Below are 21,108 nucleotides of genomic sequence, written 5' to 3'. Positions count from 1 at the left end.
CTTCCCACATGCCTGGACCTTCTTTTCCTGCTCTGGTTTTCCACATGACACTTACCATCTTCTGCCAGACGATGAAAGTCACTCAGTATGCTGATTGTTGACTTTTGTTTTGCTCCACCAAAATGTAAGTTCCCCAGGGCAGGGTTGGTGTCCGTTTTGATTGCTGATATATGCCAAGCACCATCCAGGCATGGCATGACATGGCAGGCGGGAGGTGCCCAGTCACTATGGTGTGTAAGTGTGAACTCTGTTGATAGCTTTTTGATTGGATTGTTGTTCTTTTCATTATTGATCGGGAGAAGCTTTTTAAATATTCAGGAAAGTAGTCCTTTGTCAGTAGTGTGAGGTTTAAACTTCATCCCAGTCTTTGGACTTTATCGTATTTCTTTTCGATGCAGCAATGTTTGGTTTTTGTGTTGTTGAATTTTTCAGTCTTTTTTTTTCCTTTTGTTTCTGAGTTTTGTCTCCTCTACAGATACTTTTAAGATTATGAAAAATTCTCACATGTTTTCTTCCAGTACTTTGATGGTTTTGTTTTTTATGTTTAAATTTTGATTCATTTGGGATTGATTTCAGTGTGCAGTGTAAGGCAGGAATACAAATTTTTAAAAATCTAGATGTCTACTCATTGTCCCTGTGTCATAGTTCACATACTTTATTGTTCTTTACATTGATTTGAAAAGCTACTTTTATCATGTATAAAATGTACGATTTTGGGTCTTTTTTGGATTTTCTAGTCTGTGACTCTCGTGCCCTAAGAGTCATCCTCAGACAGCACCACATGATGGCAAGCGCCTGGAAACCTGGAGGCTCTGCAGGGTGTGTTCTCCCACCTACAGCTTGGACCGTGAGGCTCAGGGAAGGGCAGTCACTCCGTCCACGTTCCCCAGCCTGCACATGTCCTCTCCCATCGAGCTCTTCCACTCTCCCAGCTCAGTGAACATGCTGCTGGGAGTCTCCAGCATTTATGGTTTTTTATTTTTCTTTCATTTTGGCTGATGTCCAGCGCCTTTATTTGTCAACTGTCTTGTTTGCTGCTGCTGTGTGTGTGGTTTTTTTTTTTTTTTTCCCTCAGATCTCTTCTGGGGATTCTGTGTTGTCTCTCTTTGTTGTTTCTCTGTTTCTCCACTGCTGACATCCTTGGGACTGGTTTGTGGCTCTCTCTCCCCTCCTGGAGGGGCACACCTCTGTCGTGGGATGTGTCTGGGACCCAAGGAGTTTTGCTTTTGTGCTCTGTCTGTTTCCCTTCCTCTTCCCACCTTCAGGGCTTTCCTACCTGCTCCTCAGGAGGCCTTGGCGCTTCCAGGGATCGCAGGAATGCAGGACTCTGGCCAAGAGGCAGCTGGCATAGAAAAACGGATTTCAAAGTTACCTAGCCCCAGGTCACAGCCTGCCTCTGCTGTGTAATACTGTTTGACCAGGCCACAGATTTCTCAGTGTTAAGGTGGGAGGTAGAGTCTCTTCCTCTGGGCTTGTGTTGAGTATTAGGGCTGATCATGTAGAGCCTAAGTCACAGGCTCTAGCACTGTTAGGAGCCGGGGTGGGGTCCAGATGGTGGGGTAGGGGCCAGAAGGAGGTGTGGGGACCAGGATGGACATGGGAATGCCCGGCTCTTCTCAAGGGGACAACTCCTTCGTGGCTGTGTTGGGCACAGGCCCAGTGTGCCATGCGTGCTGATGCGTGGAGATTTTCATGTGGCACCTCTTGAACTGTGTTGGCACAAGCAAAGGGCAGGCTTAACAGTGCCAGCTCCAGAGCCTGGTGCTTGTTTGTCAGTTTGCCACCATCTCTGTGAATTCCCAGCCCAGACCTTTGCACAAACCCAGCTCCCAGCAGTGCTGGCTGCTCTTTGGATTAAGGCTGCTTCTGTTGGACTTGGTGGTCAAGTAGCCTACTGGTTCCACTGGGAGTGGGGTCACTTCTACACCCACCTCATACTTGGCAGCTCTCACATGTCAGAAACCTATTCTGCTCTTGTTTGCTGCGGGACATCGTTTTCCTAGAGGGAAGGAAGCCAAGTTTCACTCTTGATGGGTCGTGGACCTTGATGACTTAGGAAAATATCAAGCCCTGCCTGCACAGGCTCTGCTGCTCAGAGGTCCCAGCTGGTGTGGTAGACTTGGTCAGGAGGCTTGTTGGGGAACCCCTGTTGCAGGCCAGGTTATAGGGATTCCCGCCCATTGGTGCACATGGTCCTTCAGGCTCTTTTGGCCGGCACCTATCAAGGGCCTGTGAGGGGCCACCTTGTGGGTGCTGCTGGAGGTGGGGGAAGTATTGTTAGTATTGGTTCTGAGCTGCTGTCAATACTCTCCCTCCTTGTGGAAAGGACCACAATTTTTACCATGAAGAAGTCTTCTGGATACCTGTGAGTCCTAGGGAAGGAGACAGGCACTTTTTGAGCCCTTACTCAGTGCTGGGCATTGTGAAAGGAACACTAATACTGATAGCAGCACACATTGATCAAGCTCTTCATGTGTGCCATGCACAGTGCTGGGCACCCTCCTGTACCTAAGGCATTGTGTCTGCAGCAGCGTTCCACAGAGGAGGGATCTCAGGCTCGGACAGGTCAAGAGCTGGAGTGGCCTGAGGCTGCATGGGCAGAGCTGGGCCTCCTGATAGTGCCTGGCCCCTCCCCACAGTTCCCCCTGCCTCCCCACCCTCTACCTCCCACAGCACCCCTGCCTCCCTGCCCTTGCAGCATGTGTTGGAGCCTGATCAATCCTGGGTTCTCTACTCTAGCTGGATGGCTTTGCACAAGTTATTTAACCTGTCTTAGCTTACCTGTAAAATGGGGAGACCAAGAGTACATTGAATAAATGAACAAAAATAGCAGCAATAGTGATGTCCTACTGAGGTTATACTCACGGGCACCTACTCCCAGTCTGGGCTTGGAGGAGCTACATTTTGAAACCTGCCTTCTGATGCCCTGGAGCACCCAATAGAGGGTGAAGGGTGACGGGGGCTCACTGGCATGGAACCTCTCTCACCCACATACAGAGCAGTGATTTTATTCTGAAAGTAAGGTCTTGCTGCTCAGGGATGCAGGGTACTCTAGTAGAAAGAAGTCAGTGGACCTGAGTTTAAATCTCTCTGACCGAATCCTTGTTCTTTGACCTTGAGTTTGTTACTTCACCTCTCTGAGTCTTTGTTTTCTCATCTGTAAAATGGGAATCATACCCATATTTCAGAGTTGTGGTTCAGATGTGATTAAAATGAGATAAAGATATTTAGAACACCACAGTACATGTGTCACAATAGTAGTTGGAGAAGTGAAAGTCGTCAAAGCAGTGAGCGTTATTAAAGATGTCCTGTGTTCCAGGTGATGTTCTAAACCCTTTGCCTGTCTTATCTCATTTAATCTTCACAATGATCTACTGAGGTGGGCACCGTCATGTTCCTCATCATACAAATTAGGAATATGAGGCACAAAGAGATTTAATAATATATGTGGCAAATGGTAGCAATAATAATAAAAACAAAATCATACCTACTGTTGTCAAGCCAATTCTGACTCATAGTGACCCTATAGGACAGAGTAGAACTGTCCCATAGGATTTGCAAGGTTGTAATCTTTACAGAAGCAGACCGTCACATCTTTTTCTTGCTGAGTGGCTAGTGTGACCTTTCGGTTAGCTGACCTTTCGGTTAGCAGCCGAGTGCTTAACCACTGTACCACCAGGGCTCCTTGGTGGTAATAACAGCAAGATATAAATTGAAACTGCAGTTTTATATTGGTGATACTAATGTATTTACGTTGTTTATTGACTATTTCACAAGTCACCAGTTGAAAATAAATTTCTCTTTATTTTAAATTTATATTATTTCCCCTTCTTAGAATGCCCATCCATAGCTTTTGGTGTTTTTTTTTTTTTTTTTTTGGAGGTTTTTAAACATTTAAAGTTTTATTTTCAGTTTCTCCAGACGAAGCTTTTTTTTTTTTGAATGCACTTTTTTTTCTTCAGTCTCAGAAGGAAAATTACATCTCACAGATAACTTATAGTTTGTTAAATGCTGACCTTTGTATGTTTTTATTTTTATTTTTGAAATGATTAGGATATATGATCTACAGAATTGGAAATTTTAATTTTTAAAAGTACTGAGAAGCTTTAACCCTGTTATAATTATTCTGCAGATCTTTAAAGAATTCTATAGTCAGTACAACTAGATGAAAAGCTCTGATAGATTGAAAAATATAGAGGGTCATTTGTAAGTCTCAGTTTTTTGTCTTGTGTTTCCCACCCACTCGCTCACTCTGTCTCTCTAGTCTCAGAATGATTTCCTACCCTGGGTTCGTGGGAATTGGTAAGGACACTGTTTGATTCATTCTGTGGAAATACTATGGATTCTGAAAAAGTCAAGACGGGCCAGCTATGTCACTTCCTGTCGTCTGATCAAAAATCTGTTGAAGAAATGAGGGTAAACCAAGAGCCGCTGGCAGGCAGTGGGCTGTTGCCTGAAGCTGACCCTGGTTTCCAGGGGACTCTGGTTCTCAGTTGGCCAGTGAAGTCTCAGTGACCTCTAGTCCCCTCCAAGGCCCCTCATGTTGGCTGTACTGCAAAGGATCTGCAGAGAGCCTGGCCTTTTGGGGGCAGAGCTGTGGGCTTTCGAACAAAGGCAGCTTGTAGATACCGGCCTAAGGCAGCAAGTGAGTCCCACAGGGGTTCCTGAGTGTCTGGGTCCTGCTGGCACTTATCTTTCTAGGTGCATCAGTCAGATTCATTCCTCATCCCCATGACTCAACAGGAATGAGCAAGATGGGCTAAATACTTTAAGTACTTGAGTCAGCCCTGCCCTCAGCACCGGAGGAAGCAGCACTCCTGGTAGTTTTGTATACCAATAGGAAATTAAATCAGAGAGAAGGCAAAGAGTCAAAGAGTCTTGGTGAATAAGGTGGAGCAGACGAGGGGTAGAGGAGGGAGAAGGGCTAAAACTGCTCTATCCGGTCCACCAAAGATTTATTAAGCCGTGCCCTGAGCTGGCTCTTGTACCAGCTGCTGTTAATACAGATTGAAGACCCAGGCCTTGTTCTGTGGGGGCTCTTGGGGTAGGGTCAGGGGTGAGTGAGGTTTGGGTAGGTGTTTTCGGTAGAACAGGGACATGAGCAAAGGCAAGGCAAGGAAGGGGCAAGAATTAACATGGAGTGTGGGTCTTGATTCTCAAAGGTGAAGTGGAGAGTGGGGTGGAGATTGTGAGAGAAGAGGCCACAGACAGAGCTGGGGTCCCAGTGAGGAAGGACAGGCTGTGTGGCACAGTGGCCAAGAGCACAGTGGGCACTGGAGTTCAGATCTCCTTTCTACCTCCTATTGGCTGTGTAGCCATGGGCAATCCCCAGACTTCTCTAATGCCCCAATTTCCTTATCTGTAAATGGAGAAAAGATTGACATTGTCAAGGATTTCATTTTACTTGGATCCGCAATCAACCCCCATGGAAACAGTAGTCAGGAAATCAAACAACATATTGCATTGGGCAGATCTGCTGCAAAAGACTTCTTTAAAGTGTTAAAAAGGAAAAATGTTACTTTGAGAACTAAGATGTGCCTCATTCAAGCCATGATATTTTCAGTTGCCTCATATGCATGTGAAAGCTGGACAGTGAATAAGGAAGACCAAACAAGAATTGATGCCTTTGAATTATGGTGTTGGTTAATGATATTTAATATACCATGGACTTCCAGAAGAATCAACAAGTCTGTCTTGGAAGAAATACAGCCAAAGTGCCCCTTGGAAGTGAGGATGGCAAGACTTCATTTTATGTACTTTGGACATGTTATCAGAAGGGACCGGTCCCTGAAGAGGGGACATCATGCTTGGTAAAGTAGGAAGGTCAGTGAAAAAGAGAAAGACCCTTGATGAGATGGATTGACGCAGTGGCTGCAACAGTGGGCTCAAACATAACGATTGTGAGGATGACACAGGACTGGGCAGTGTTTTGTTCTATCATACATAGGGTTGTTATGAGTTGGAACCCACTCAACTGCACCTAACAACAGCAGCAAAGTGCGGTAAGAAATAGTATGGGCTAGGTAGTGGGTGGTGTTTAGGTTCTAGAGAGGGCCTGGTTAGTTGCAATTACTCTTGAATAATCCATAAGTTACCCGTGCAGTAGAGAAGCCTTGACATTGTGTGCACAGCTTTGTGCAGTAATTCTCAAGCACACCAGAGTTTGAGGACATCGGGCTGGGTGTTGGAATTATTCTGCTCTGAAGATGGCTTCCCAGTCTTCCCAGACAATGGCACCAAAACAAAACCCAAACCCACTGCTGTCGAGTCAATTCGATTCCGACTCATAGTGACCCTATAGGACAGAGTAGAACTGCCCCATAGAGTTCCCAAGGAGCACCTGGCGGATTTGAACTGCCGACCTCTTCGTTAGCAACCATCGCGCTTAACCACTACACCAGCAGGGTTTCCGCAGACAGTGGCACACAGGCTAGAAATCCGAAGGCATTCCTACTCACCTTTGGGCTGTCTGCCCTCTGCAGGTTGCTTGTGGTCGTGAGGGTTGTGGGAGATGGTAAGTTGCATCTTGTGGGCCCAGTGGGGCTCAAGCTCACAGTACATGAGGCAAGCGTGAGCATCTTGTGGCCACAGGGTCCATGAGAAGCAAATAAAAGAATGGTGTAAATCAAGCATTCACATAGTGCTTGGCACAGAGTAAGTGTGCAGCAGCTGTTAGTTAAAAAGGGGGCTACATAAGGAGCTTGGTTTTCTTCATAGTATAGTGGGGCTCTTAGTAGGAAAGCAACATGGTCAAGACTATATTTTATTTTATATTTACTTATTTATGTACTTAAAATTATAATTGTATTTATTTCTGAATGGATAGTGTATACCCCTGTTTAAAATTTAAAAGTATAAAAGAGTGTGCAGTGATGAATTTTCTTTCCTACCTCTGTACCCTGCCTGCCAGTCACCACTCCTCTCCCAAAAGGCAACCAAAAGTTATTCGTTTCTTTTGTATTCCTTCAGAAATATTTTTTTGCGTATGGAAGCATATACTTATTCAGATACAGCACACATGTATACCTTTTCCACCTTTTAACACAAATTACTCTTTACACATTGTTCTGCCTGTTGCTTTTTTCACTCTGTCTTGTAGATCATTCCATAGTAGCGTAGCATTCTCTTTCATGGGTGCACCATTATTTATTTTTTTAACCTGTACCGTATTGATGGACATTTACATGGTTCCCAACATTGGCTACAGCTACCAGGCTGTAGTGACAGTGGTCACTTCAATGTGTGCAGACATGGCTAGGCTGGAGATTGCATGCATTTTGATAGCTATTTCCACGTTGGCCTCCATAGGGGTTGTACAGATTTAACCCTTCCCAACAGTATATGAATCAGTTACGTATTTTTAGGAAGTTCCTTTTGGAGGATGGATTTTAGAGGGACAAGCCTGAAGCACAGGTGCCCATCAGGGAACCACTGACATGAGCCTGGTGTGGCCATGGAAAGTGAAGATAGGTTTAGGAGATGAGCTAGTGATACTGTAGAGATGAGGGAGCGGAAGGGAGAGGAGTCTATCAGACAATGAGATTTTTTAGACTTGTTTTTTAAAAAAGTCAGGTATCTTTTAAATAAATTTGTCTGTTCATGTAGATGGCAGAACAGTGCTCCCCCCCCCCGCCCCGCCCCAGCTCCCCTGTAGTAAAGGCCTGGTCCTGCCACATGATGACACAACAAGGGAGATGCTCACACTGTCTGCTGTGTGCTCTGGGCCTACCACTCCCAGGTTCCTCCAGACTACAGCTCAGTCTGGGTCCCCAGGTGACAGAAGAGGTCAGTGAGGAGGCTGGGGCAGGCAGAGCACAAGACAAAGGAGGAGAATTAGGGTACTCCTGGGCCTGTCCAAAGTCATTGGCACATATTTCCTCTCCTTGGGGAGCCCAGAGGACCTTTGGCAGGTCAGTGGAGACTGGGGAAGAAGCCTTCAGCCTTTGAGTCGGGGCCTTGTCTGTAGTGCCCCTTTGGTGCCAGTTGGTTACATGACCTTGAACAAGTGACCCCATGTCTCTGAGTTCCAATTTCTTCACCTGAGGCACTAGGACCATAACCCTCCCTGAGGGCAGAGTGGAGATTGAGATGACCTAGGTACACAGTAAGTGTGCTAACAAGATAAAAACTCCCCTTCCTCCTGCCCATCCTCTCCCCGCTGTGCGTTTGAAGCATCAGAATCATTCACAGAACAGCCTTCTTCTGCCTAGGGAAAGATCATGATTTGGTCCTGAAAACCCCTCATAGGGCAAATTGTTATAAACTGAAAACGTAACTTCCATTGATTTCAATGGCAAAAATATTTCTATATTCCTGCAACTCCAAAATAACACTTTTTTTGTTGTTGTTGCAGCTACTCCAAATCCCATTGAAAAGGACTTAGTAACTTCACTGGCTAAGGTAGTCTTCCCAGCATGACTTCAGTGGCTTCTCCTTATTGACCTCTCTGTAATTTGTCTGGCTGCTCTTGAAGCTCAGGGGTGGCTGAGGTGTGTACATTAGGGCCATGCTCACAACCAGGGTACACATATGGATGTACCCAACCTCCCAAAAAGAACAGGAACCTCCTAAACAGAGCAGAAGGGACAAAAGAAGTGAGTGGACACAATCCAGCCACCCATGAGGTGATCCCAATGAAGCCACAAGTGCTGTGAGGAAAAGACACAGGAACCACAGAGGAGAACCCCTCCCCCGCCCCAAACTTCTGGCCTCATTTGGTCATTCCCTCTGCTTTCTCAGCAAGGGCGAGTATCTAGGCACTTGCTTAGCATAAAACACTGAACTTTTCCGTTTGGGTATTCTCCTTGTGTGGGCTTTGGAATCAGACAAACCTACATCCAAACCCAGCTCTGCTGCATACTAGCTGTGTGACCATGGGCAAGTAGCCTGTCTTTCGCGGGCCTCCGTTTCCTTATCTCAGGATGGGGTAGGACATCTGTCCCTCATGGTGGTCAGGAGGATTCAGTGAGACACATGTGTCCAGGCACCTCACACCTTCCCTGGTGCTTTGGAGGTGTGTGTAGCTGCTTCTGCCCTACATTGCCTACTCTTTCTTACCTCAGCACATCAGTTGGGCAGGCTTTGCTTGGTCTGGGGCATTGGGCAACTTTCTGAAGAGTGCACCAGATCCATACCCATCTAACCTTGTTTTCTTTTATCTCAGGAGCCCAGATCATTGATCTGATGATGCTGGTCATCGATGTGACCAAGGGGATGCAGACCCAGTCAGCGGAGTGCCTGGTGATCGGGCAGATTGCCTGCCAGAAGCTGCTCGTGGTCCTGAACAAAATAGACCTCTTAGCCGAGGGGAAGAGACAGGCAGCAATCGATAAAATGACCAAGAAAATGCAGAAGACCCTAGAGAACACCAAGTAGGTTTGCTAAGGAGGAGCCCTTTAAGAAGGGTTGGAGGGCAAGTGCTTTCTTTCATTGGGCAGGCAGGTCCTAGGAAGTGGAACCTCTGCCTGGCGCTTGCTCAAATCAAATTCTATAGTAAGTAGGGTAAAGGCTACTTTACTTTTAAAGTGCTGTAAAAAGAAGCCAAACAATGTAGCAGCATTAGGGAACTAGAACTTGATTTCTCAGGTGATGTCTTAACATGAACAGTCCAGTGTGGCGGGTGCTTCTCTGCATGCTGTTCCGACACCTAGATGACTCCATCTTATTGCCACTCCACTCCTAGAGGATTGTCCTCGTCTAGTAGTCAGAGCTGCTCACAGGTACTCCTGTGTCATAGCTCACAGGAAGGGGATGGCACATAGAGGAGTGTGTCCAGTGTTTTCCATTGTATTCTGCCCATGAGAACTTGGTCAGAACTGGTTATATTGGCCATACTGAGGTGCGAGGGGGGCAGGAAATGTGCTCTCCAGCCGTCTGCTTATCTACAACCCAGTGATCAAGACGGAAGAATGAACTTTGGTGAACAATTAGCTGTTTCTGTCAGAGGGGCTTATAAAATTGGATGGATAAATAGATGGATGGACTGAAGGTTGAATGGGTGGACAGTTGAATGTTGCTGCTGGAAACAAGAGTGGAAAAGGCTAGATCACAAAGGACCTTTGTAGTGTCCCATGCCAAAGAGTTTACAATTTTATCTTGGGAAGTGGGGAGCCATTGAAAAATTTCGTGCGGAGAGGTACTAGATCAAGTGTTCCCATTAAGAGATCACTGGCTGCAGGTGGAAGGTGGCAGGCAGGAGATCCAGGAGACAGCTGGAAGATGGGGGAGGAGGAGACTGGATGGTTTTCCCTGGGAGAGAAGTTGTGGCCCTAAGTTAAGCAGGGATGGAGAAGAGGAGGTGACTTGGGGGGTTCTTTTAATGAGTAGAACCAAAAGGCCTTGCTGAGCGTTTGGCTCTGGTTATAATCAGAGAAGGTTCTGTGAAGAGAGGCCCATGGGGGCAGAAAGGTGGCAATGCTACTGAACTGGGGAGGTGGGGACAGTTAGAGGGGCATGGGGACGACGGGACCTAAAGCCACCTGGCTGCACAGGCGGCTGCGGGAGTGACTTATTCTGATGTTGTGAAGAAAATGAGAACATGTCCTTGTTGAGTACACAGCGCTGGCAAACCTCATTGTTTTATCACTGTCTCTTTTCCTCTCCGGGCCAGTCCCTTTTGATCAATACTAAATAGTGGTCACTGGGCGACAGTGATACTTCCTCTTTGCTATGCAGCCCAAGACAATATCCTGCCACTGCCACTTCTCCTTCACGCCTGTCTGTGGAGGGCACACAAGTAGAAAGTGTTTTTGTTTCCCCGTCATAGAGATTGATATGCCTTCCTGTTTATGATTTTTTTTCAGCTCCAACACCTGCAGCTCTCCCTCAGAATTCTCAAGTTGGTGAAATTAAAGCTCCAGCCCTGTGAATGGGCCAAATATGTCATAAAAGATTTCCTAGCAGTGCCTTTTGTTAGCAAAATTCATCAATCCGATAAAATCGACACATTTAGATAAGTGTTGCATAAGAATTCAGACTTTGTTATTCCCTGCGGAAGTGGATATGTGACTGTAAAAAGGAAGATAAAAAATTATATCTTCTTTTTAGTGAGTTATTTGATCTCCCTGCTGTTTTATTTACTTGTCAGAAAGGGGAGAACAGGTCCTTTTGACTCCTGCTTAAAAAAACCCATGCAATGTCATTGTCGTTTGCTGTATAAATGGGACTTCTGGGGGAGTTAAGGCAGCCGTTGGATACTTTTAAGGGTAAATATTAAAAATATCAATTAATTAAATTTAAGGAAAATCCTCACTGGCATGTTTAAATTACTACTTCTGTTTTAATTTATTGGTTGAAGGTGAAATTATGGCTGTTATCGTGAGAAAATTGACCATTGGAGGGGCCTGCGAAGCTCTTCCTCTCCTCATTCAGACTCCCCCCTCCCCCCTACCTGCCCCCAACTCAGATAAAGAACAGGAGCCATAATTTGCTGCTCTTTGGGTTGTATTCAGTGGCCTGGGGCCAGGCAGAGTCAGATGGCCTAGTAATAGATCATTAGCAGCAAAGAAAGTCTTTAAGTGATTATTTCCTTTTCTTATGGTCCTTTGTTGAGTAAGTCCTTGTAAACGCTGGGCCATATATGAAGAACTGTTCTGTCTAGAGAGGAAAAAATGGAATGGTGAATCACGTAAGTGTCAAAACCTGAAAAGTGTTTAAAACATAAAGTGCATTTTTTTCTATCCAAAGAGTAATTTAAAGAAAACTTGAAAAATACAGAAAAGTGGATAAAAGAAAGTGGAGATCATCCAAAAATTTCTTTCCTCAAGATAGCCGCTGTTGACATTTTGGTTTATTTGGTGCGTGTCTTTTTACTGTCCATTGTATCCTCCTCACCTTTTTAAAAACGTACAGTTGTAATCATGAGATATTTACATTTTTGATTTCTGCTTTACTTAACCTTTTATGTAACAGCTTCTCATGTAACCAGCACTGTTGTCGACCCTTTAGACTAGCGTAAGTTTTCCATTTTTACAGATAAATAACCCTGGTGTGAACATCTCTGTACACCATTCAACTTTATGTTTTCGGCTTTTTCTTCATCATAGATCCCCAGTGCCAGATTACTGGATCAAAGGGCATGGGCATTTCTAAATCTTTTGTTGTTCATTGCCATATTACTCTAAGAGGGTTGTACCATCTTATACAAGTATCAGTAGCTGACTTTGGTTTATAATTTAAAAGTATATTTTGAAATGTAGTAGGAAAGAAATGGTATTTTATTCTTGTTTTAATATGTAATTCTTTAATTACTGGTGAGATCAGACTTTTTTCCTTAAGTTTATTAAACAGTTGTTCTTTCATGTGTTGCTGTTGGTTCATGTAGGTCTGTCGAGTCTGTTCCGACTCATGGTGACCCTATGCACAACAGAACGAAACACTGCCCGGTCCTGAGCCATCCTCACAATCATTGTTATGCTTGAGCCCATTGTTGCAGCCACTGTGTCAGTCCATCTCGTTAAGGGTCTTCCTCTTTTCCACTGACTCTGTACTCTGCCAAGCCTGATGTCCTTCTCCAGGGACCGATCCCTCCTGACAACATGTCCAAAGTATGTAAGATGCAGTCACTCCATCCTTGCTTCTAAGGAGCATTCTGGTTATACTTCTTCTAAGACATATTTATTCGTTCTTTTGGCAGTCCATGGTATATTCAATATTCTTCACCAACACCACAATTCAGAGGCGTCAATTCTTCTTCGGTCTTCCTTATTCATTGTCCAGCTTTCACATGCATGTGATACAATTGAAAATACCATGGCTTGGGTCAGGTGCACCCTAGTCTTCAAGGTGACATCTTTGCTCTTCAACACTTTGAAGAGGTCCTTTGCAGCAGATTTACCCAATGCAGTGCGTCTTTTGATTTCTTGACTGCTGCTTCCATGGCTGTTGATTGTGGATCCAAGTGAAATGAAATCCTTGACAACTTCAGTCTTTTCTCTGTTTATCATGATGTTGCTCATTGGTCCAGTTGTGAGGATTTTTGTTTTCTTTATGTTGAGGTGCAATCCATACTGAAGGCTGTGGTCTTTGATCTTCATTAGTAAGTGCTTCAAGTCCTCTTCACTTTCAGCAGGGAACGTTGTGTCATCTGCATAACACAGGTTGTTAATGAGTCTTCCTCCAATCCTGATGCCCCATTTTCTTCATATAGTCTAGCTTCTCAGATTATTTGCTCAGCTTACAGATTGAATAGGTATGGTGAAAGAATACAACCCTGCCGCACACCTTTCCTGACTTTAAACCAATCAGTATCCCCTTATTCTGTCTGAACAACTGCCTCTTGATCTATGTAAAGGTTCCTCATGAGCACAATTAAGTGTTCTGGAATTCCCATTCTTCGCAGTGTTATCCATAGCTTGTTACGATCCACACAGTCAAATGCCTTTGCATAGTCAATAAAACACAGGTAAACATCCTTCTGGCATTCTCTGCTTTCAGCCAGGATCCGTCTGACATCAGCAATGATATCCCTGGTTTCACGTCCTCTTCTGAAACCGGCCTGAATTTCTGGCAGTTCCCTGTCGATATACTGCTGCAGCCGTTTTTGAATGATCTTCAGCAAAATTTTGCTTGTGTGTGGTATTAATGATATTGTTCTATACTTTCCACATTCGGTCGGATCACGTGTAGTGTGTGAATTATGCCCATGTATTTTGTCTGTTTCCTCTTGAGATCTTAATGCTTTCTTTTTGATTTTAAGGAGTGTTTTATATGAATAAAGTTACTGCTGGTAACTCTTTCCTGTCATATCTGTTACGTATAAGTCTTTGCCATGTGTTTGTCTTCTTTCCATTTTAGTTGCTTTTTTTTTTTACATTCTGAAGTTTTTTTTATGTAGTCAGATTCTTTGATTGTTTTTCTTTGTGATTTCTTCATCTCTGGAAGCATTTAAAATTACTCTTGCATAAGCATTTATCATTGTTAACAGAAATCAAAATAGAAGATAAAAATTTATCCACAATTTTTCCAAGGCATCAAATTAAAGTTTTTTTTCCCCAGACCCGTCAGCCTTTCCCACACGTACATAATTTGAGGTACTTGTTATTACAAAATTGACAGCATTCTGTTCTAGGCTTTTGTCTTTATTTTTCCACTAAATGTTACTGTCTTCCAGCAGTCTTGATGCCCTTTCTCCCAAACTCCTTTCATGTTTCCTCCTGCTTTTCAAACCATTTTCTATTTCCTTCTTTCTGTTGTAGCCAAGGCCCTCTTCTCAGAGCCCCCATGGGGCTCTGCTGGCCCTGCCTCCCTCCCTGGGATGAGGCTGAATGCCAAATCTCAAATCCTTTGTATGCCACTGGGCTTCTCTTATAATGTGTGCATTCCAGACTAGCTTTGTGACTGTTGAGCTGGGTGTGCTATTTCTTCATCTGTACAATGGGGGCTGATATGGTTAGACTCAGCGTCTCCTAGGACATGGAACCTGCAGAGTTGTCATAGCTGGCTCCATGGAGCCCTGCCATATGCTTGCCACTGGGGTAGGTGTTTCCCACACACACTTCACTGAATCAGTCTATCAGCCCATCAGTCCATCCTCACCGTTATCCCAGGAGGTAAGTTCGTATCCTGCTTGACTAGGAAGAAAACTAAGGCTTCATAAATATTGGCTGTTTGTGGAATTCTACTGTCCCAACCCTAAAACTTACACTCTATTTGTTTGTATGCATTTTTTCTGATATATAGACCTATACCCAATATATAAGTATCTTGCTGTCTATATATATTTTTAATTTGCCTGAGGTGGTTTCTGTGTTGATAAAGGTCATGCTGCATGCACGTCTGCATGCCTGGGCCTGGCTTGTGTGGTGACTGCCACAGCTGTGAGGGAGTTTGGTGGAGGCGGTTGGGGACAAGCAGGGACGCAGCACTGGAATCGCCTCTGTCGCTCTGGCCTGCATGGATGAGCTGTGGTGCTGCGCTTAAGGGTCCTACTGATACAGCAGGGAAGGGTTGGAACCCCTCGTGCTCCTAGAACGCAGACAGCAGATTGGATCTAAAACCCAGGGCAGGAGGGGACTGCCTCTGGGGTCTTGCTGAACTCCACTCCCCTCTGCTTTATGCTGGGCAGGACTGCCTCTGTTGCCTGAAGCCAGGATGCCCCAGTGTGTGGCAAGTTCAGGCCTCTCCCAAGCCTGGGAAAGGGCCACACACTTGGCCCAGCTTGCCTTTATGTTTTGTTTCAATACATTACCCAAAAGGTTTGGGTGCAAATAATTGAATTTCTGAAAGCTTTATGATTAATCGCCGGAATTCTCAGTGCATGTTTTTTACCCTCTCTGTCCCTCTGAGCCTCAGGCTCATGGCACGTAAACGGAGCACATATATGAGTACTGGATCCTGACTTGCAGTGGATCCTGGCTTATGTGTGGATCTTGGTTTGCTGGTTTCTGAGGCCAGAGCCCTCCCTTAGGGACGAAGTGTGTGCTCACCCACTCAGTCCTCTTCTGCTCCCATGGGAGAGGCCTGTACTCAGGGCCTACAGACCAGCCTCTACTCACTGGCCCCTGGGCAAGCCACAGGGCTTCTCTGAAAGGAGGGCATGGACTGCCTGCTCATGGGGGTTTGGGAAGCCATGGAAAGCAGGAGCATTGGACCTGGCACACAGCAGGTTCCGTAGATGTCAGCTTTCGTTTCCCTCCTTTTTTTCTGGTGTGTTTCTTTTCTTCTGCCTCTCTTCCTCGTTTTATTTATATTTATTTCTTTCCTGCCCTTTCTTCTTTCCTCCCTTCTCTCACTTTTTTTTTCTTTTCTTTTTACTTTTTTTCCCTTCTTGCCTTCCCTCTCAACCCATCTTTTTTCTCCAAACTCTCTTCTCTCCATTTGGGTACTTGTCCTTCTCAGGGTAAATATCTCAGTCCTGCCATTTCTGTGGAAATGATGAGTGAGTGGGTCTTGGACCCTGCTTGGAATCTCTCTCATGAACTTGTAGTATCTTGTCACACTGTCCTTTGGGGCCGTGAGAGGCTCCTGCGATTATTTAAGCTGCTGTTTGCAGAACTCCAGCTTCTCAGAGTTACTTCCTCTATCATTTAAAAGAAAATAAATACAATTTTCTTTAAGGGCTAACTCCCAGCAAGGCCAGGAATGGTGTGATGAGGATTCAAAGACTACTCAACTGAACCCCTCCCTTTATTTATTTATTTATTTTTAATAATTTTTATTGTGCTTTAAGTGAAAGTTTACAAATCAAGTCAGTCCCTCACACAAAAACGCATATACACCTTGCTACACACTCCCAATTATTCTCCCCCTAATGAGACAGCCTGCTCCCTCCCTCCCCTCTCTCTTTTCATGTCCTTTTCGCCAGCTTCTAACCCCCTCCACCCTCTCATCTCCCCTCCAGGCAGGAGATGCCAACATAGTCTCAAGTGTCCACCTGATCCAAGAAGCTCACTCCTCACCAGCATCCCTCTCTAACCCATTGTCCAGTCCAATCCATGTCTGAAGAGTTGGCTTTGGGACTGGTTCCTGTCCTGGGGCAACAGAAGGTCTGGGGGCCATGACCACCAGGTTCCTTCCAGTCTCAGTCAGACCATTAAGTCTGGTCTTATGAGAATTTGGGGTCTTCATCCCACTGCTCTCCTGCTCCCTCAGGGGTTCTCTGTTGCGTTCCATGTCAGGGCAGTCATCAGTTATAGCCGGGCACCATCTAGTTCTTCTGGTCTCAGGCTGGTGTAGTCACTGTGAACCCCTCCCTTTAAAAGAGCTTATTGTATAGTTAGGAAACCCTAGTGACGTAGTGGTTGAGAGCAATCGCTGCTAACCAAAAAGTCAGCAGTTTGAATACACCAGGTACTCTTTGGAAACCCTATGGGGCAATTCTACCCTGTCCTATTTTTGGAATCGACTCCACTGCAGCAGATTTGTTTTTGTTTTGTTTTTTTTTTTTTGTTTGTTTGTTTTATTGTGTAGTTGGGCAGAAAAGACTAAATGATGGAGAGAGTAACAGAGATTTACTCAGTGGTTAAAGACCGCAGCTGATGTGGCTTCCTCAGGAAAAAAAAAAAACCTCAGAGTGGCTTGTAATTCACTACCCAGTGCATTCTAGGGGTTCGAGGAAGGGGAGGCATCTGGAATTTGAAGTGATTCTAGAAGGGCAGCTCAGCAGGGATGATGTTCAGAATATGTAACACAGGTCAGGGCACCAACGAATTCAAACAGAGGACCTGTGGGTGCAGGCGGCCAGGGTGCCCAGTCATGAGTCCTTCCTCCATGAGCCATATGCACCCTTACACGTGCCAGCTTGTGTGGTCTATGAGACAGCTCTGTGAAGTGGGCCATGCTCTTTCCTTTCTGACAGGAAGGTAGGGGTGAGAGAGATGAGGTAACGTCAGTGAGCTGTGGGATGGAAGCAGGTTTGGATAGGCAGAGGAGGGGAGTGGGGCTGTAAGAGTGGATTTTGGTGCTGGATACACATATATCCAGGGAGTTTGGGGAGGTGAGTCAGGGGTAGAGTCTGGGCAGGCCACTCGAGGGCTGTGGACCTGCCTAAAAGGGTGCAAGAGAGCAGGGTCGTGCTTCCAGGTGGTGCTGCATTAGCTGCTTAGGCCATGGGGCCTGGGTGTAGGGCTATGCTGAATTTGGAGGGCAGGTAGGCAGTCTGTGGTTATAATGGCCTGACCCACGGTAGAACTCATTGAGAATGAAGACGAGGGTATGGATTGGAGCCATATTCCAAAAGAAGAACCAGCAGAGTGTTGCACTCAGAGATGACCTCAGAATTCTTGGACATAAGAGATGAGGAGACTACTGTACCAGGATCAGAAATCAGGAGGCTAGGGTTGGGAAACAGGTTGTTGGCAGAAGGAAGGGTAAGACTATGACTGGAGCGAGGTATTGCTGAAGACCCAGGTTTGGGAAGGGCTCCTGGAAGAGGGGAGTCCAGGGGAAGAAGAGATGGGTTCTCAGGGTATACTGGGAGGAGGCCTATGAAGAGAAGGCCAGAGGAGGAAGGGCCTCTAGAGGGGGCAAAGGACAGTCTGAGGGCTAGTGGAAAGTAAAGGTTTTGGGAGGGGGTGGGTAAAGAGTATGGGGACCAGCTTGTTGTCAGTCATCTGGGTCACATGTTACCTAGGGAAAGTGAGCCCAAGGGGAGAACATTGACTTTGGCTGCTGGGGAATTACTGTTGACCTTCTGGAAATCAGTAGTCTTCTGAGCCTCTCCCCCCATTCCTCTTCGTATCATGTGAAGTTGGTGCCACACGGTGGATGGTCTACCCCTCACCCCATTTGCTCTGGAAGCCCTTGTTCACTGTTGACCACCAAAGAGCTGGGCACAGAGGAGGTGCTGAGTAAATATTCCTTGACCTGAATGTGAAGGAGACAGAGCTGATGCTGTAAGAAAATGGGGCGTAAACTTCTGGTGAGCAAACCGAGCAGTGTTCATTGAGAAATAAGAATGGGAAGAGAAGTTGGGTGTTCACCAGAAGTGGCAGTGAGGTCGAGCAAGGGGTTTTCCTCCAAAAGAAGGAAGACCGGGGGATGTGGAAAGGTAGTGGGGAGAGTCCAGAGAAGAGGCTGGAGGGGTTGGGGAAGGAGGGTTGGACAGCCAGCTGTAGGGAGGAGCCCCATGCCCCCTTTACACATAGTGGGGGACCTGGTGGCAGGACTTCTCTTGAACTCTTCCCTTCAGTTGCCTCTTGTTGGACTGGGTTCTCTGCCTGCCTCCTTTTGGGTGTCTTGGTGGGGGAACATGAGAGAAGGGCCACATTCTTGAGGAAGACAAGTCGGCAGCTTGACTCGAAGTGAGGGACTCATGCTCAGTCAAGCAAGGTGAATCTGGATTCATAGTGTGGCAAATGTGTGGCGTTACCTGAGAAGCTAATCCTTTTTCAGTTATCCTTAATCTTTCTGATTCAGTTCAGAAAAATGCCTCCAATTGGTGCCGTTTAACTTTCTAACATGGCTCAGAACCTTCGGCCGGTAATAGTATCTAGCTAGAATTTAATAACCTTGTTTTGTTTTCTTCGTGTTTATTTTTGTAGCTACAGTAGATTTCTTGTCTGAGCTTGGACTCTGATTGATTAATCAAAAAAAAACCCCTTAAGGTAGAGAACCATAAGAAAGGACACAGGTGTTAACTTAAAGCCCACCTTTGCACGTTTACTTAATAAAATCAGCAATATAAGGTTGTTTTCAGGAGGAGGTGCAGCGTTCACAGCGTGTGTCTCCCCTGTCTATAGCAACATACCGTTGGCCTCTGGTCCAAGCTGTTGCCCAGTACAGTGGGAAACTAGGCTGGTGTTTCTTTGCTGTGTGAGTAGTTTTGTGTTCTAAGTTGGAGCTCATCTCCTCTTCTTCATGCTGTTTTTTTTTGTGTGTGTGTGTGTACATGAAACGTGTAATTTCTGCATCTATAATTTCAGATTCCCACAAACTGTCACTCATAATCCATATGTTATCTTTAACTCATCTAGTCCGAATTGAGTTAACTATGGTCTGTATTTTCTTTTTGGTCAGGATTTATAGTTTTAGAAGCTCCAGGATTTGTTGATTTGTCAATAACACAGTGTCGCAGTTTGTGAGTTCCAGTAGCACCTTAGGCAGCCACTGTTAACTGTTTTCGGCTTTTTCCTCTCCAGCTGCGCCAGGGTTTCCTTCTGATGTGATCATTTCTGTTGGTAACATCTTAATCATTAGAACAGTGTTAACAGTGTTGTAGAGGGGCTCCCTAGTTAAATTGCTGGGAGAAAGCCTCAATAAATGAATCATTCTGCTGTAAGTTTTTGAGCAGCAAGTTCATCAGCACATACTTTCTCTCTGCTCTGGTACTCACTTGCTTCAGGGATCCCAAGACCTTGTTCCACCTGTCACTGCTGTAAAACTCTCTGCCAGCTCATCTTTCCTTCTAGTATAAGCCCACTGGCTGGACTTCACGTAGTTGTTTTTTATGGGGAAACTACACCCCGAAGCACTGTCTACAGCCTCCAGCTTCAGTTTGTTTAAAGTGAAGCGATTTGCAAAGTAATCTGAGTACGGAAGTTTTCTTAAGGGTTTACAACCTCCCCTCAGGTCTTTTATGGTTTTTCTCGTCCACACCTACTTGAACATGAGTTGTTTTTTTGTTTTTAAGAGATTTGCCTTAATTACCTTCCCAAAGCATTTAACCTAGTTCTCATAGAAACAGCTATTTTTATACTGTTACTTCCTGATGCCAAATTAAACTCTGCTATTGCAGTATCACTTATTTATAACTGGCGTTACTCAGTTGTTTCTTGTTTAGCATAAAAGCTAGCTGGTGGAGGCAAAAGTGCAGGGTTGTACTGGACACTTGAGCATCAGGTGCAAGCCTCAAGCAGCCACCCGTGTGGGCACTCAGTGTGCCCTGGTGGCAGGCACAGGCTCCTCGAGGGAGTGGAGAGCATCCCTAGTGGATGTCTGTGAAGGGGCAATGGCAAGGGGCTTATATTAGACCTGTTACTCACGTCAAGTGATTCTGGTTTCCCATTTAGACAGTGATACAAAATTATGTTTTTCGATAAATTTATTTAGTACGAAAGTAAATTTTTTAAAGGAAAATTTGGGGAAGAATAGCTCAGATGGTACAGATCTTGTAAAGGCGGTAAGTGGATGGCCTGTCCATAGGGAGCCCTGAAATGGGAGGAAGGGCAGAGAGCAGAGTAACCACAGGACTGTGTCCCCCATCCCCTGTGCCTGGGCGCAGGGTTCGGTGGGTGGCAGCGGGTCCATCCTCTATGTATGGGTTTTGAGAGACCAGTAGTAAAATCTGGCAGAGTAGTTGTCTTCATAGTTAGGAGATGTTGGAGGTCATCCTGAGCACTCTAGCACAGTGAGAAGGGCAGGACTTTGGACCAAAGCTTTTTGGAACCAGAGAACAGAGCTCTAGCTCCTCCCTTCTGCCAGTTACTTCCCATGTGACTCTTTGTAGTCATTTAACCTCTCTGTGTCTGTTTCCTCATCTCTAAATGATGGGCTAACATATATGCAAGTGTCTAGGCAAGTGCCTTGTACATAGGAGCTGCCCAGTTAATATTTGGTGAAGGAATGAATGATTCTGAAAGTGAGAATGATAATGACTGTTCCTCCTTCGAGGGTTGTTTTAAGGATCCGGTAGGTGTATGTCGGTGTTTAAAAGTGATAGCAAACCATAAT

The 21,108-nt window shown here is 45.4% G+C and overlaps 1 protein-coding gene across 1 annotated transcript in view; it reads left to right on the top strand.

Annotated features, from left to right (window-relative positions):
* EEFSEC (eukaryotic elongation factor, selenocysteine-tRNA specific) overlaps positions 1-21,108 on the top strand; it is a 300,555-nt gene that overhangs the window by 98,801 nt on the left and 180,646 nt on the right. Inside the window, exon 2 of the mRNA XM_049863135.1 lies at positions 9,164-9,371. Within this exon, the coding sequence (XP_049719092.1) occupies positions 9,164-9,371 (208 nt within the window). The remainder of the gene's footprint in view (positions 1-9,163; positions 9,372-21,108) is intronic.

This window comes from Elephas maximus, chromosome 20 (assembly GCF_024166365.1).
Source record: "Elephas maximus indicus isolate mEleMax1 chromosome 20, mEleMax1 primary haplotype, whole genome shotgun sequence".
Lineage (NCBI taxonomy): Eukaryota > Metazoa > Chordata > Mammalia > Proboscidea > Elephantidae > Elephas > Elephas maximus.
Note: the sequence above shows the minus strand (reverse complement) of the source record. Positions and strands in the feature narration are given on the sequence as shown.